Source organism: Ailuropoda melanoleuca, chromosome 6 (assembly GCF_002007445.2).
Source record: "Ailuropoda melanoleuca isolate Jingjing chromosome 6, ASM200744v2, whole genome shotgun sequence".
Taxonomy (NCBI): Eukaryota; Metazoa; Chordata; class Mammalia; order Carnivora; family Ursidae; genus Ailuropoda; species Ailuropoda melanoleuca.
This window is the reverse complement of record NC_048223.1, coordinates 13,711,567-13,729,372: the sequence shown is the minus strand read 5'-3', so window position 1 is coordinate 13,729,372 and position 17,806 is coordinate 13,711,567. Positions and strand designations below refer to the sequence as shown.

At 38.1% G+C, this 17,806-nt stretch overlaps 1 protein-coding gene across 10 annotated transcripts in view; it reads left to right on the top strand.

Moving 5' to 3' along the window:
• The window catches only part of CEP63 (centrosomal protein 63), a 52,108-nt gene that overhangs the window by 5,369 nt on the left and 28,933 nt on the right, over nt 1-17,806 (top strand). For 8 of the 10 annotated variants that reach the window (XM_019806536.2, XM_011233103.3, XM_011233102.3 and 5 more), the window contains exons 2-5: nt 3,750-3,818; nt 4,944-5,121; nt 13,637-13,732; nt 14,575-14,697. In XM_019806536.2, coding sequence (XP_019662095.1) covers nt 3,775-3,818; nt 4,944-5,121; nt 13,637-13,732; nt 14,575-14,697 — 441 coding nt within the window. In that variant the 5' untranslated portion in view covers nt 3,750-3,774. Of the gene's footprint in view, nt 1-3,749; nt 3,819-4,942; nt 5,122-13,636; nt 13,733-14,574; nt 14,698-17,806 lie in introns of those variants that run through there. The other 2 variants (XM_034661968.1, XM_034661971.1) reach the window with 2 other exon arrangements.

Genomic DNA, 17,806 nt, shown 5'->3' with positions numbered 1-17,806 from the left:
AGAGCCAGACGTGGGAGATCATGAGACCATGACCTGAGCTGAAACCAGGAGTTGGGTGCTTAACTGACTGTAACACCCTGGCACCCCTTCCACCTCAATTTTTAGATGCTTTTTACATATTTGGATAATTAACCCTTTCTGATAAAACTTTCAAATACTGTTGTCTTTAGACTCTGCTTATGGTATTTTTCCCATTAAAAGTGTATTTTTATGTACTTTGATTTCTCAGTCTTTCTCCTTATTCTTTCTGGATTTTGAGTCATTGTTTGATCAATGTTTCAAAATTCCACTTTTATTTTGGAAAATTTCTTTGATACTTTATGTGTGATTTCCCCCCCTTAAGTTTAAGTAGAAAACTTTCTGGGCAGTGGTAAATTATATTGTTGATTGGAGCAGCCAGTTTATCAACCATAGTAAATCTGACAGAGCCATAGATCTTTGTAATCATAGTAATGCCAAGACAGGTAAGGGGCAGAGCATCGTTACCGTCCTTTAAATGAGACTTGGTGTAGGCATATCCCTTCTCTTAGTACACATTAATTCATAATTCTATCTAGAGTTATTATTTTCTTTCTGTGTCCCATTTTGATCATGGGTGTATACTCAGAATATTTTTCCTGATCTGTAAAATGAGAAGGTTAAAGGGAGGCCTTCAGATCCTTTCTAGCTCTTAAGTTCCAATACGCTAATGAATTTCAAAGCTTTGCCTATTATTAGCTATCATATCTGTATTCTTTTTCCACTAAGATTTAAAGTGTGTTTTCCCTGCTTCCCACCTTATATTCTCTTTAACCCTTCTATTCTAGATTTCACTGATTTAAAACAGTCTTCATTCCAAAGGAGAGTTATAATAAATAACTTAAAAGGAGAATTATAATTAATACATATGTTGATGTCTTGGTTTGACTGCAGAAATGACAGTTGTAGAGATACACAGTTTTTATGTAGCCACATTGGTAGTAGATTATCAAACAGTAAATTTACATTTATTATTATGAACAAAGAATATGTAACTTTACATAATTATTACATGGCAGAGGCAAAAGAAGAGAGCAGAGTGACATAGTACATAGAGTTGAATGAAGCTCAGTGTGGTTAGGAAGGAATCAGTGATGTAGCTGTGAGAAACTGAGATGAGAAAAGTCCACAGAAAATCTGAGCCCTTGCTGTTTACCTGATCCTAAGGAATGAGAACTGATGGTGTTTGGCAGCTATTCAAACAATGGTGAAGGTATTGGTAAAGAAACACATTACACATTAGTAAGATTATTTTCTGGAGAGAATGTTGCTACTCCCCCCCCCCCCATTTTTTTAAAAACAGAGATCTCTTTGTTTTAGTCTTAGACCATTATTTTTACTTCTGAAATGGCAATTTCCCAAGATGTGGACTATTTTCACTATTGTGTTACTGCCCTCTGGTGTCCATGGTGGTGAGTTTGCATTTTTTCCTATTCCCAGACTTTTTGGTTTGGTTTCATTTACTGCCAAGAAGACACTATTAAACCAAAAGAAAATATGAAGGTAATTTAAGATCTGGAATCCTATAAAATTTAGGAAGATTGCACATTGGTTAGGACTTGGGAGTCACCGCTTAGGTGTGATTTTATGACTATAATGTGTGGTTTACTGTAGTCAACTTATTTAACCCTCTAAGCCTCAGTTTCCTCAAAGTAATAGTGTCTATCATTTATGAGTGTTGTGAAGAACGAATTAGTGTATAGGAGGCAAAACAGTTGCGTACTCAGTGACCGTTACCTTCTGTCATAAACATAGCTAATTATAATGTCATCTAGAAAATATATTAATATATATTACTAAATGTGTGTTACTAATTTATATTGCTAAATATATTAATGTTTAAGAATGAAGTGACCTAAAGAAGTACAATTTTACTGATGATAGCTTTGATGACTATAGTAGCACTGTCCTTAGGAATAACACTTTCTTACAGATTTAATAAATACCCATGTACAGTAGGCAAAAGCATGCTCTTTACAGTGGACGCTTAATTGGCTACTAGAATGCCATGAAACCTTGCGGACTACAGTTCATACTGCTCATTTTACAGATGCAAAAACTGAAGTCCAAGGACACAAAGCTACTTATTTGTAGAGCAGGATTCTCTCCTGGGTTTTCATCCACATGGTACTGTGTGAGCTGTGCACTGCCTCGCAGCTCCCCAGAGTGGAATAAGACATGGAATCTGGATTGTGCTATAATCGACCATATCATGGTTTGAAAGAAAGTGGATTAGAACATGAAAACCTCTTTCTTTAGGTTTTTATTTTAATTAATGTTGGTGTAATGTGAAGGATAAGCCAACTGGAGGAAGAGCCTCTCTGCCATATTTGTGCACAAATAATTGAATGCTCCTGTTAGTAACTTCAGAAATGGATGCAGATAGTGTGCAGTGGTTGTATTTTCCAGTCTTCCATTCTCCTCTGTGTCTCCAGGACACCCTGTCCTCGCCTCTGTCACTGCATTTATCATACTGGGGAAACATTTTTGGTTAATTTTTTCTTTCCCATACTGGACTATTAATTCCTTGAAAAGGAGCATGTCTTTCATCACTGTGTATCTGGTGGTTAGTACAACACTGAATTCTCTGTTAAATGAAGGAATCCCCTTTCAGAGCATTGTAATTTTTAGACAAGGCATTAGGACAAAGGGGTAGAAACCCCCCCCCGCCACCACAGCTTTTGAGAATTACCTAAAGACTAATTCGGGGCTGAGCCTTTGAAGGCGTAAGGAAAATAGCAGTGTCTCAGGAGTGAGAAGTCGTTTGACATTGGTTAACATGTTGTAGAGGTGAGAAACCACCAACGGGTATTTTTCATTGGCATTTCCAAATTGAAAGGTAATCTTTCACCTCTCCTCCTCACCTTCCTTTCTTTATGGTGTGTCTTTCCCTTTCTATGGCAGTCTGTTCTGTCTCCTTCCCTTCTCTACTAGACACGTCTCTATGACCAGCTTGCACAGAGGGATAGGGAGAAGGGAGGGGAATTGTGATAAGTTCAGCCAAAAACATCTAACGTGCTATTCTGAAATGCTACACTAAGCACCTGAGCTGCAGAGGTGAATAAAATTAGATTTCTGTCCTTGAGGGCTGAAAAATAAGGAAAAAGGGTGTGCAAAAACCTCATTCCCAGGGTGGTGTAACGCCTGTGAAAGAGCCTGTTGGGGACTAGCAGCCGGAAGGTACAGAGGAGCGAGGGCCCATATAGCTGCCGTGGAGGCAGGGAGAGTGTTGTAGGAAGCTTCACAGGCCCGTCATCTGACAGGTGTGGTAAGATCTCCCGTGATGGACCAAGGAGTTCAAGCTCAGGACATTTAACCTTTTTATAATATCTCTTTAAAAAAAATAATTCTACTTTTCCTCTGATGTGTGTGACCCCTAATTACTTCCCCTTGTTTTGTGAGAGGCTTTGTGTCATTGACCCTCTGCTTCTAGCCCCCCTGGTTCACAGGGATACAACAATGAGGTATGATCTCTATCATGTGGGGAGAGTATCAGCAGCAATTCGGATCATTATAAGTTATTTTCTTTTAGCCTGAGATGTATTTGGTTTGAATATTTCTTGAGGTGATGTTCCTTGACTACTTCTGCAGTCATCCTATCAAGTGCTGCATTTTCTCATTGTTATTTGTTATTGTATGCTTTCACATTCTCAGGTTTGTAAGTTGGAATGTTAGAACTTAAAAAATGTATTTTCTCCAGACTGATTTTTTTTTTTTTTTTGCTTTCTCAGTTGCCAAAACAAAGGGGATTTGGCGATGGAGGCTTTGTTGGAAGGAATACAAAATCGGGGACGTGAAGGGTAAGTTCGCTTTTGGCCTTATGCTTCTCACTGAGTTTAAAAAGCATATCCAAGTTATGCCTCTGACCATTTTGTGCTTTGGGTATGGAAGCGGAAGTGCTGAGCGGAAGCTCAGCTGATCCATGTCCTGTCTGTGGACAGCATCTCTCTTTAGGGTGTTTGCCTCATCTCAGCAGTGTGGAGCTGGCCACTTGCTTTCATCCCACTCTCAGTTTTCTCCTCTTCAAAAGCAAAAGTAGAAGTTCAGAAGTTTTGTACACTAAGAACCAATGCTTTTATAAAAAAGTATTTAAGCCTTCCTAGCTACAGCTTTCTGGAAACCTATTTGAATCCAGTACATCTGTGTTTACTTCTTTTTCTGCCCCTGTGATATCTGGCATCTCCTGTAACTGTGAAGGACATCAGTCAGTTTACAGTAAGATTGGTTGCAGTAAGTTTCTAATAATAAGGTGGGAAGAAATAGTTGAAATAAATCCGGCTCAAGGATGAATTTCCTGAAACAGCTCTTAAAACTGTATTGTCATTTTCCCAGTAGCCTACTCACTTCCAAGGCTTTTTATTTTGGTTAGCTAAGAATGTGATAAGCTTGCCTGGGTTCTCCCTGAGAGCTTTCCTAAAACATTGCACAAGAGCTAGTTGTTGGTTGTGGAAGCCTCCCTCACAAGCCGGACTTAAACATTGGTCTCGTGTTTGACCAAATGACTTAGGCTTCAGGGTTGGCTATTAGAGGAAGGCAAAATATGCAGTGGATTAAGTGATCACCTTAATACGAACATTAAAAGGAATAGCTCAGAAATTCTTTTCTTTGTCTCTAATAATTTTTTTTTTAGATTTTATTTATTTATTTGACAGAGAGAGAGACGGCCAGTGAGAGAGGGAACACAAGCAGGGGGAGTGGGAGAGGAAAAAGCAGGCTGTCAGTGGAGCAGGGAGCCTGATGCAGGGCTTGATCCCAGGACTCTGGGATCACGCCCTGAGCCGAAGGCAGACGCTTAACAACTGAGCCACCCAGGCGCTCCTCTAATAATTTCTTTACTGACGTCATTCCACCTCAGCTGGGTTTACCTCTGCTATATTTTTATGTGTGAAAGAGAAAAAGTCATGGACATATGTTCTTACTTACAGGGGATTTTTGACATCCTGTGAAGCAGAACTACAAGAGCTCATGAAACAGATTGACATAATGGTGGCTCATAAAAAATCTGAATGGGAAGGGCAGACACATGCTCTCGAAACTTGCCTGGACATCCGTGAACGAGAACTTAAGGCCCTTAGGGGTCAGTTAGATATGAAGCACAAAGAGGTAAAGCTGTTGATTGACTCCTCTTTTTGATATTTTGGCCTTGGCTTTTATATTAAATATGTTTCTTTTTAAAAAATTCTTTATTTAAATTTGGTTTAGTTAACATGTACTGTATTACTAGTTTCAGGGATAGAATTTAGTGATTCATCAGTTGCATATAACACCCAGTGCTCATTACATCACGTACCCACCTTAATGCCCATCATCCAATTACCTTATCCCCCTCCAGCAACACTCACTTTGTTTCCTATGATTAAGAGTCTCTTATGGTTTTCCTCCCTCTCAATTTTCATCTTATTTTTTCCTTCCCTTCCCCTATGTTTATCTGTTTTGTTTCTTAAATTCCACATATGAGTGAAATCATATGGTATTTGTGTTTCTCTAACTGACTTATTTTGCTTAGCATAATGCCCTCTAGTTCCATCCACATTGTTGCAAATGGCAAGATTTCATTCTTTTTGATGGCTGAGTAATATTCCAGTGTGTGTGTGTGTGTGTGTGTGTGTGTGTGTGTGTGTATGTACACATACATATATCACATCTTCTTTATCCATTTATCTGTCAGTGGACATCTGGGCTCTTCCCATATTTTGGCTCTTGTGGACATTGTGGCTATAAATGTTGGGGTGCATGTGCCCCTTTTTGAATCACTACATTTGTATCCTTTGGATAAATGCCTAGTAGTGCAATTGCTGGGTCATAGGGTAGCTTTATTTTTAACTTTTTGAGGAACCTCCATGCTGTTTTCCAGAGCGGCTACACCAGTTTGCATTCCTAAGTATGTTTCTTAAATATTTGTTGAAGAAAGCATTTGTGTGTCAAGTGAGTTTCTGTATTATCTTTTACTTATGATGGTTTCTTTTAGGAGAAGAATTCGTTGTGAAAACACATAAGAATATTAATATTTATTTCAAGGATCATATTACCTTGGTCACATACAATGCATAACTTCTTTAAGAAAATGTAAAGGGTGGAGTGCCTGGGTGGCTCAGTCGGTTAAGCATCTGCCTTGGGCTCAGGTTATGGGGTCCTGGGATCGAGCCCCATATTGGGCTCCTTGCTTAGCAGGGAGCCTGCTTCTCCCTCTGCCTGCCGGTCCCCCTGCTTGTGCTTACTCTCTCTCTCTCTGTCAAATAAATAAAATCTTTAGAAAAAAAAAAAAAAGAAAGAAAATGTAAAGGGTGTCATATGATCTTTGTATAGCTGTCATCCTATTACATGCATGTATTAACATTGACTGAGTTTAGTGAATGTTGTTTTTGGCCTCATTGGATGGCTAGGGTAAAAAAGTTAAGCCTAAAATTCAATAATTTGCCTCTTTGGGTTCAATTTAAAATAAAATTCAGAAAGACCTTTAAAAATTTTTTTTGCCATTGTTGAAAATTGGAGGAAAAGAAAGAAAAGAGAAAAATAAAAATTACTTGCCATCCCACCACCACTAGTTATTGGTGATTTTGGGGGAAAATTTACTAATATGCTGATTGATTTCTCACAGTTTAGCTGGTACAGTAAAAAGAAGAACATGGAATATTGGAAGGGAAGCAGAAAGCACTTCTTTTTTTTTTTTTTTAAGATTTTACTTATTTATTTGACACAGAGAGAGACAGCTAGCGAGAGAGGTAACACAAGTACAGGGAGTGGGAGAGGAAGAAGCAGGCTCCCAGTAGAGCAGGGAGCCCGATGTGGGACTCCATCCCAGGACCCTGGGACCACGCCCTGAGCCAAAGGAAGATGCTTAATGACTGAGCCACCCAGGCACCCCAGCAGAAAGCACTTCTAGGCCCAAGAATTGCTTCTAAATGTCTGGCATGAATGTCCATGTGAGGATTGGAAAAGTTGTTGGGAGGCCCCGGTCCCAAGCCCCACTCTGCCGGACTTTCCTACCAGTAGGATCACCACATATTAGTGCTGTTACTCAGCTTACTTGGGAACACTTCCATGAGTGTACCCACTGACATTGTGGTGTTTTTAATGACACCTAGCAAGAGTGTCATTTTAGAGATGTTTCATGTAACAAGGAAAGAATGAGGCTTGATGAAAAGTATTTTAGGCTTGTCAAGGGAATCTCTCAGTGGCTGGCCATTTGCACTTTCTGTCAAAGCAGTACAGAGTAATATTGGCCATGTCAAATTCAGTTTTCTGTGAAAATTTGAGTAGACCTTTAAGAATGTATTTTACGGGTGCCTGGGTGGCTCAGTTGTTAAGCGTCTGCCTTCGGCTCAGGTCGTGATCCCAGGGTCCTGGGATCGAGCCCCATATCAGGCTCCCTGCTCAGTGGGAAGCCTGCTTCTCCCTCTCCCACTCCCCCTGCTTGTGTTCCCTCTCTCGCTGTGTCTCTCTCTGTCAAATAAATGAAATCTTTAAAAAAAAAAAGAATGTATTTTAAAATTATACCTCATGCAAAGATGTAGAAGGTGGTAAAAAAGTACGTGCAATGACAATCATATTTGATTTTTTAAACATTGTAATTTAGGTAGGGTCAGTGCTCCTTGTCTGGTAAGCTACTTTAGCCACCACTTCTTTATTTCTCCAGGGGCAAAACAAAAGTAGTTTTGTTTAGTAAGTTAAAGTGATTATAGTTTCCTAGCTAAGAAAAACACCGTATGTATATATAGATATCTAAGTCGTTTATTTTGTTAGAAACCCATTAAGGAAATTCCCATGTGTGTGAGTATGAGAATATTTAGTCACTCTGAGGCTGTTTAAACTTACTCCTGTAGCTTAGTTTTGATGTCAAGGGCATTACTGCCATTACTTAATACCTTAAAAAGAAATTAAAGGGGTTGAATGGATAGGTTCCATGGTAAGGATCTGAAGATTACAATTTTGGCCTGGGGACATAAAAGAAATTTAGAATTGTAGCTGTCTGGTCAATTTACTGCTTCATTGATTGGGTTGCTGAAAGTTGATTAAGTTTCTAGAAGTAAAGTGCTTTTACCAAATGCTAGTAATAGAAATCTATCCCATAGAGTTCTTTTGTGAAATTGTGTTGGTATTAACACATTCATAATCTACTTTGATATAAGAGTTAGAAAATAGAGCTTTAAGTTTTTGTCATTCTTATTGTTTGAAAGTTACAGGCCTAGAAGCAGGTCTATGGTATGAACCACTGCTACTCAAATGACAGTCCATGGTGAGATGGAAAGCTTTCACCAGAATGTAAATCACTATATTGAATCCTTCACTTCATAGAAGGTTTGCTACATAAAAAATGTCAGCTGCAGTAAACAGTGTGTTTGGTGATGTCATTGCTTCACATTCTGCCTTAAGCTCCTTATCTTGTGCTGGATTGCCGTAGTGACCAGCTCCAACCTGTGTGCAGGTCATGCTTGCGGGAGTACTAGCATAAACAATTAATTTTGTAAGTGAATGCTTTAGCTGTTTTCTGATTACATCGTTGGGATTGGGTTGGTTTTAGTGGCCACTTCTGCTGGTGTTAATTTCTAATGCCATGCAGAGCAGGTTGACCTGATGAAATGACTAAGGAATTTGGAGTCCTGGCTCTGCCTCTTTTCAGCTGATTGGCCTTGGACAAATAGTCTAACCTCTCTGAGCTTGTTTCATCATGTGTAAAATTGGGTTATAATGCCTGTGTCCCAGGGTTGTTGTGAAGAATAAGTTACTCTTTAAGAAAGCTCTTTGAAAACTCAGTAGTATCTCAAATGATCTGTTATTTCAGCTCTTTCTTCTGTCATCCATACTGACAGTTTCAAACCTTGGCTCCCATTTCTCTGCCCAATGCCATTCCTCACTCTCAGCATTTAACCTCTTCTTTTCTCCTTTTTTCTTTAAGAAATTTCAGTATTGGTGAGTGCTCATTATGAACCAGACCTTGGTCTAGAAATAAAATTAAGCAATCTTATCTTCACATTTAATATTTATGCTTGCCACGTGTAGTAAGTAAAAAGAAAAATGGTTCTATAAGGCTGGTAAGAAAAACAGTAATCACCTGCCCACCCCTCTGAAGCTGGGATTCTGGCTTCTCTGAAGCAGTCATTTCATTGCCTTTAATTCTTTCTTTTGGTATTTTCCCCATGTTTCTAAGTAGCATTCAGTACTGTTTTCAGTTTTAGCTATTTATCTAATGACTTGTTACTATGAGAGAGAAGAGTTTTGCTCTTTTACATACAATTTCCATCCTCTTATCCTGCCAGGATTATAGATCTTAATCTTTGGTTAGATCAATATTTAGTATTGACATCATTAGGATGGTAAATATTATTCACATCTGAGTCAGATAGTGTAACGATAAACTTATTTCTTATACAATTTTTTGTTTTCCTGGGAATTAATAATTATCTCATTTTCATTGCTTTTTAAAAATGTACCTACCACTGATTCTTCCCAAACTCTGACACAAGTATAAGTCTTCTCTGTATCTTCAGATATATCAGGTAATCTATCCATTTCTTCTTCTTTTCCTTTTTCTTTATTTTTTTCTCTTTTGTGGAGCTTGCTGTTCTCAAATACGAATAAGCTGTTCTGTAGGTTAGCTGGATAGCTGTCATTTTGACAACTCCCTTCACCATTATTCTGGAGTTTTCTATGCTTTTCTCCTTTTTATCTCTTTGTATTTTGTCATCTTTATTTCTCCATTTTTAGTAGAACATACTTTTGGGATCTTATATGTATAAAATATTATTATTTTCTTCTTACATCTGATTGAAAGTTTGATTGGCTGTAGGATTCTGCTTTCAAAGTAAATTTTACTCAGGATGTTTTTAGTTAAATATGAATCTTTCAGACTTTAACATCTGGTAAGGACAGACTAGTTATTTCGGACCAGCCCACCCACTGAGACCAACTAGGTAAGCTAAATTAAAAAAAAGGTGGGGGGCGCCTGGGTGGCTTAGTTGGTTAAGCAGCTGCCTTTGGCTTAGGTCATGATCCTAGGGTCCTGGGATCAAGTCCTGCGTTGGGCTCCTTGCTTGGCAGGGAGGCTGCTTCTCCCTCTGCCTCTGCATGCCGCTTCCCCCGCTTGTGCTCTCTCTCTGTCAAATAAATAAATAAAATCTTAAAAAAAAATCTGCTTGAAGTAGAATGCTAAACAAGCTAGTGAAGAATTTACCAGGCCAGGATCTCTGCTGGCTAGAGGCTGAGGGATGAGCCCAGGGCTTGGGGCAGTTATTAGCTGAAACTAGAGAAGGTAGCTCAGAGGATAGAAACTAAATGGGGTTTTGATAATTTCAAGGTGCTAAGAGAATAAAAGATCTGGTGTCCAAGGTAGCTCTGAAAACCTCCTCACTTTGGATTGGGACCCCGAAAGGCAGCACCATAGGAAGAAGGATAGGCTGGATATAGAACCAGGCCCTCTTGAAATTGCCACTCAGCCACAGACATTTAAATTTCTGAAATCGGTTTAAGGTGATCTTAGAGTGCCACTGTCCCCAAGCATCTCCAAAATGCTAAGGCTTCCAGGAACATAGAAAAAACAAGCTTAAATTTTCTCCAAAGAAGGAAAAGAAACACTATTTTGGGGCTTAAATTATTTCTTCAAATAATTTTGCAAATACAATGCTTGCTGCCTCTCAGAAAGTAACCCCTGACACAGAAAGACGAGCAACAAAAATGCAAAAAGGCAGAAGCAACAGAAGATAGAAATAGACCCATGGCAAATCTAGATATTGGAATAACCATGCTCTGACTTTGTAATAGTTATGATCACTGTGGTCAGGAGATAAAAGATAAGATTGAGCACATCAAGAAAGAGTGGAAAACCATAAAAAAAGTGAAATGAATGGAAATTATAATATTGAAAAGTAAATAACTGAAATTAAGGCCTTAAAGATTAAGAGATAATCAGTGAACTTGAAGATAGGTCAGAAGAAATTGTTTAGAAGAAAGCATGGACAAATGATGGAAAATATAGAGGAAAGATAAGAGAAAGAAAAGGCAGTGAGAAGGTTTAATATGAGTGTTTTTGGAATCCCTGAAGGAGAAAAAAGTGCAAATGGGCAGAAGCAATTTTTGAAGGTAAATTAACAAAGATTTTGCCAGAAGTGAAGAAGGCCATGTATTTAAGAAGTCTGAGAATCTCAAGCAAGACAAATAAAAAGAAATATTTACCTAGGTTGAAACTAAAAACAAAGAGGAAGTCTGAAAAACAATCAAGGAAAAAAAAAGATTATTTAACAAGAAAAAAAGACAGATTATCTACAAACAGCTCCAAACAGCTGACTTGTCTGCTAAAACAGTGAAAGCCAGAACACAATAGAATGATCCTTACAAAGAAGTGACTTTTTCCTCCCTGCCAAACCAAAAATCTATGCCCAGAGTAAAGATGAAATAAAGACATTTTCAGATCAATAAAAATTGAGAGAATTTGTCATTGACAGGCCCACACCAAGGAAATACTAAATATTCTTCAGGCACAGGGAAGGTGATCTCAGTTGGAAGCTCAAGAGATAAAGGAAGAAATGAAAAGCAGCAGTAAATTTCTGGGTAAATCTAAGTGAATATTGACTGTATATAACAACAGTAGCCTTTTCAGTTTAAGATATATGTACGATTATAATGGCATTTAATTTAAGTCTGGTTGCAGGATAAATGGAATTAAAGTCTTTCTGTAGTCATTGGGTTGCCTGGGAATTGGTAAAACAACTAATTAACATTAGATTTGTTAAGTTGCAAACCCATGTTTTAATCTCGAGAGAACTATTAAAAGTATATACTGATATATTAGTAGAGTATATATTTTACAAGCTAATAAAGGTAGAAAAATGAAATAATAAGTTATTTCCAAAGAAGGCAAGAAAGGCAAGAAGAATGGATTAAAGAGCTTATTAAGTACATATTGCACTTAATAAGATGAGAGATTTAAATCCAGATGGAGGTTTCCTCTGCTATCTGAAAGTTCCCCTTACACCACTTTGCTTTTATGAAAGACTTGTATCAGTACCTGTTTTTGCTAGCTGAAAGAAATCTGAAGAGGATTTTTACTTTTATGAAATGATCATTGTTTTTTTGCTGTAGCCATTTTGACTTGCAAAAGGTTTCATAGGAACACTCTACTTTCAGATGATGGTGGGAACCTTGTAGGTCCATTAAATGTAATTGCATACAGTGGCCTAATTAAAAGATGAAAATTGTCCAAGTGGGTAAAAATAATTAAACTCAGTTATTTGGTGTTTATAAAGATACAGCAAAATTGAGTTGTTCTTACAAGAATTTTGTTTCCGTTTTTTTTTAATTGAGATAAAACATTATATTAGTTTTAGGTGTACAATGTAATGACCCAGCATTTGTATATATTGTGAAGTGATCACCACAATAAGTCTAGTTACCATCTGTCACCATTTGTACTTACAAAATTTTTGTGTGTGTGATGAGAACTTTTATTGCCTCAAAGATTTAGATGCTTTTATTTTCTCCTTTATTGATATTGCTTATTAGAATATATGTGCTAAGGTATGTGGTGATCGGTGTTTTTATTTTATTTTAAATTAATACATATAATATTATATTAGTTTCAGGTATACAACATAGTGATTTGATATTTATATACATTACAGAATGCTTAGCATAAATGTAGTTACCATCTGTCACCGTACAAAGTTATTATAGTATTATTGACTATATTCTCTGTGTTGTACTTTTTATCCTTGAGAGTTATTTATTTTATAACTGAAAGTTTGTATCTCTTAATTCCCTCCATCTATTTTGCCCATTCCCCTGCCTTCCTCACTTCTGGCAACTACTAGTTCTCTGTATTTATGAATCCGTTTCTGTTTTGTGTTGTTTGTTTTGTTTTTTAGATTCCAAAATATAGGTGAGTGATGAGAAGTTTTAAGATCTGTTTCTCATTTGTTTTGTTTTTGAAATTGCCATTCTATATTGTGATTATTACCTAGTGTTCCCCATTCTCCCTCTCCATCCTCACTTATTAATAGATGAAATTCTAACCAGTGATGGAGAGACGTAGAGAGAGACTGATGGATATTGATAGAGGTGAGGGCTGGTCATGAACCAGCTGTGGCTGGTATCAAGCCATTGAAAAATGGGTTAGGATAATGTCCTTACTCTGGTTGGTGAAACTGATTTCTCTGAAGTGAGGTAAATTGTAAAGCAGTTTCAATCTGATATTTCCATCTGATATTACTGTCTTTCCATCTGATATTACTATTCTGTACTTTGATATATATAATTTATATAATTTATTTCTTGAAGCCTCTCTGATTTTTGTTCAATATTCTTAGTTTCCAAGATTGTTATAACTTGGTATATCTTAATTTTTTAATGATTTTTTTAAATAAAAAATGTTGGGGAGAATAAGTCAAACAGAGCAAGTTTTCATCTAAACCTAGAAATTTTAGAAAGGCAGTGTTTTCCACTTTTTGGCAGTGTTACGGATTATTAAATAATTAGATGTTTGACTTCCTAAGAGGTGGAGGTATTACCATATACAGATGAGAACTTGTTTTTATGGATAAGCACAAAGGTTATTTTCTATTTTTGTGTTTCAGGGATATTGTTTCAATGCCAATAATGAAAAATACTATCACCTTTTTGCTTCTAGGTTGTAATGTTGCGTGAACAGGTAGAAGAACATGAAAAAGTCAAACAAGAAATGGCCATGGACTATAAGCAGGAGTTGAAGAAACTACATGAGGAAGTGAGATTTTAATTCTATTATGTGTTGCATAATTCTGTCTCTTTAACCATTAGAATTTTGTTAATGTGCCCGTTTCTACTTGTTAAAGTGGGAGGTACATAATCCATGGGAGGTACAGTGTAGAAATCTATTTCTCTGTTCTTTAAATCCAGGCAAAGTCTTGTCGAATTATGTTTGATACTGTCTAAACAGGGATTCTAAAATGTGTGTCTCAGTTGAGTACCTGAAAGAAATAAAGCTGTTTTTGTATAATACTATGAAATATTGATACCAGGAACCTGTATTAGATATTCTAATTTTTGAGTTAAATCAGTTACTAGATTTTAAATAATGGAGAATCCAATGTATTCAGAAGCATTTGGGGATAAATAAGAAAAGTAAGAAAATTCTAGCAACTTAATATTATTTTTCAGTTTGGGGAAAAAAACTGCTTTTATTTTTATTTAATTCCAAAAAACTCTTCTCCTGCTTACTGGATATCAGTGTTCCACACGAGAATGCCTCAAGAACCACAGAGGAGAGGAATTTTTATTTGCTGCTTTTATCATGGGTGTGGTTTATGGGGTCCTTAAGTACAAGGCTGTTGTAATAGAAATTAAAGCTTTGTTTAAAGAATATTTTTCCCTCAGTTTTTTTCTTCCATGCAATATCTTTCTCTTCTTGTGTTTATTTTTTTATATGCAGGTTTGAATTGTTTTGTATTTAATTTGCAAATCTAACACGCTCAGTCTATTTTCAATAGTACTGTTTAGCGCTGTTCTTGCTTTCATCATACCAATTTGTTCCACCACTACTGTTTACAAATTCTTAAATTTTAAGTCTAGAAATAACTGTGTCTACAGTTAGGCAGACTGAAGAGAAGCTATGAAAAACTACAGAAAAAGCATATAAGGGACTTCAGAGGAAATGCCAAAAATCACAGGGAAGATCGGTCTGAAATTGAGAGGTTAACTGGAAAAATAGAGGTATGTTCATAGTAATAATTTCTTCATAGTGGTTGTCAGCCTTCCTGTAGGAAGGTGCTGTTTCTAATAGTACTAGTTCTGAAACCGATTTTCTGCCATATCCAGGACTGCTATCTCAGAGGTGCATCCTGGCATCACCTGGTCTCCTGGGGTTGATGGGGTTACTAGCTATCATAGTTCCCAGTACAGCAGTACCACCCTTTGAGGGCATTTGGAAATGTATGGGGGTGTTGTTTTGGTTGTTCAAATGACTGGGAATGAAACTGGTGTTGAGGGGACAGGAACTAGGGACACTAAACATGCCCCGGGCCATTCCATACAGGAAGAATTATTATACCCAAAATGCCAATATTGAGAAATATTGACCACCAGCTCCTAGCAGTCCTCCATGGGCAGTGTCCTTGTCTTATTTATCACCTAATAGAGTTGGGGTTTAGTAAATGTTGAAAGTACAAGGCTTTTTGTATAGAGTACTGTGCATATCAGATTGTTTATCCTCAGTTCCCATTTAGATGTAGTAAGCCATTTACCCCCCTTTGCTGACTTTTTTTTTTTTAAAGGTTTTATTTATTTATTTGACACATGAGAGAAAACAAGCAGGGGGAGCAGCAGGAAGAGGGAGAGGGAGAAGCAGGCTCCCCGCTGAGCAGGGAGCCCGATGTGGGGCTCGACCCCAGGATCGTGACCTGAGCCGAAGGCAGACGCTTCACTGACTGAGGCACCCAGGCACCGCTGACTTTTTTTAAAAATTTTTTTTATTAAGGCTGAGTAACTCTGTAGTTATTGTATATGTTGATTCCCAAATGACTTAAGGGAGGTGGCGAGTTAGCACTGCCAAAGGTAGATGAAGCAACAGCACAGGGCTGTCACTCTTTTCCCTTGCACCTTGCATCTGCCACTCCCCTCCTCTATCCATGCCGTTGGTTCTCCAGTGCACCCAAGAATTCCCAAGGTCCTCTTCAGGCTGTCAGAGATTCTGCTCCAACAGTATGACATAGGACCTAGGATTCTGCACTTTATCCACTGCCCCTGGCTGATTGTAATTTGAGAAACATTGTTCAACATCTATCTAGGATTGCTTACAATTTGTCAGAGTGACCTTTCACCCACAAAAATTCCATTATTACTACTTAGAATTGTAATTTCTGTGTTTAATGTTCTTTTACATCTTAATGTTTTTATATATTTGAAGACCTTAGACTCAGAGGGCTATGCAGATACTGCTTCCTCTTAGCCATCTTCAGTGATACCTGGGTTGTTTTCTGCAAACCCCTCATCTTCCTCTTGTCCCTCATTACCATTCTCTTTTATATCTACCTCAAAACCGCATCTTTGATTTTCATGTCATCAGCCTGTACCCCCAACCAGTATACATACGACCAAAGTAGCCATCTTCTGATCCCTGGGTTACTTCCTGGCCCAAAGGTTCCAGTTCCCAGGGCATTGTCACTCTCTCCAGTGTTACACTTGTCATAACTCTTGAGGGTTTCAGTATCCATTGGGATGATGCTTATAATACTCTGGTCTTTGAATTCCTTGGTGTTCTTTTCTCCATAGACATCTTTTTTCTTTTTTTTTTCTTTTTTAAAGATTTTATTTGCATATTTGTCAGGGAGAGAGAGCACAAGCAAGGGAGTGGCAAGCAGACAAGGAGCCCAATGCGGGACTCAGTCCCAGGACCCTGGGATCATGACCTGAGCCGAAGGCAGATGCCTAACTGACTGAGCCACCCAGGCGTCCCCCTCCATGGACATCTTGATCTCCTCCTTATCTCGTCCACCCATTCCCACTGCCATTCCTTGGATGTCATCATTACCAAATTTATAGCCTTCCTGGAATCACATTTTTTTAAAAAGATTTTATTTATTTATTCGACAGAGATAGTGACAGCCAGCGAGAGAGGGAACACAAGCAGGGGGAGTGGGAGAGGAAGAAGCAGGCTCATAGCGGAGGAGCCTGATGTGGGGCTCGATCCCATAACGCCGGGATCACGCCCTGAGCCGAAGGCAGAAACTTAACCGCTGTGCCACCCAGGCGCCCCTGGAATCACATTTTTAGTCATCTCATTTTTTGACTGCCATCCTTCTCTTCTCAGCTCATTCCCTGTAGTCTCAATAATCCTTGACGGTCAGTAATCCTTTGACCCCATCCCCAAGTGATTGAATTCTGCCACCTTTTCACTGCTGGATAGCTGCCTTATGTCCTCACGTGTCAGTCCTTACACAGCTTAAATTCCATGGTTACATTCCTTATATTCCCCTTCAGCTCCTGTGTCCCTCTCTTCCTTCATCATATTTGCTTAGCAAAACCATAACTCTAGTTATATCTAGCTTTCTGCCTGCTCTCTACTTGCCATGTTTGGCAGAATATGGCTGGAGAAAAACATAGTCATGCTGATTGGCCTCATTTTAAATTCATGGGCACTTACCTCAAAGAGTTCCTAATGCTTCCCAGAATCATACTACATTTCCCCTCACTCTGCTGCTTTCCATAATGACTATTTTATACTTTCTCCTTTCTCAAACTTTCAACACGTTTTCCCACATTCTTACTGTTGGGTGATGATCTTGCTTTCCATTTCATTGAGAAAATGGAAGCAATAAGAAGAGAATTTTCACAAACTTCCAACACTGCTCACCTATTTGCATCTGTGTCCATATACTCTGCCTTCCTGATGGTAGAACTGTCAATCTCCCTGGACTGTCCCCAAGACATGGCTTCAGCCAGCCATTCTTCTCTTTTCTGCTTCCTCCCTTCCTCCCTATTGGATATTTTCCACCACCATCCAGATTTCTCCCCTCTTAAATATCCTCTCTTGACCTCTCGCTTCCTCTGGATGCTGCCTCATTTTTTTCCCTTCATTTTATAACTAAACTACTTGAGGCATCTGTACCTGTCTCCAGTTCCTTTTTATCCATTTTTCTTGGCATCTACTCAGTAGGCTTTTGCCCTGTCACTCTATAGAAGCTATTTACATGGAGGTCACCAATGAGTTCCACCATAAAACACTTTTTTTTTTTTTCTGCTTCAGCTCTTGAATTTTTTATTTTATTTTATTTTATTATATTATGTTAATCACCATACAGTACATCCCCAGATTCCGATGTAA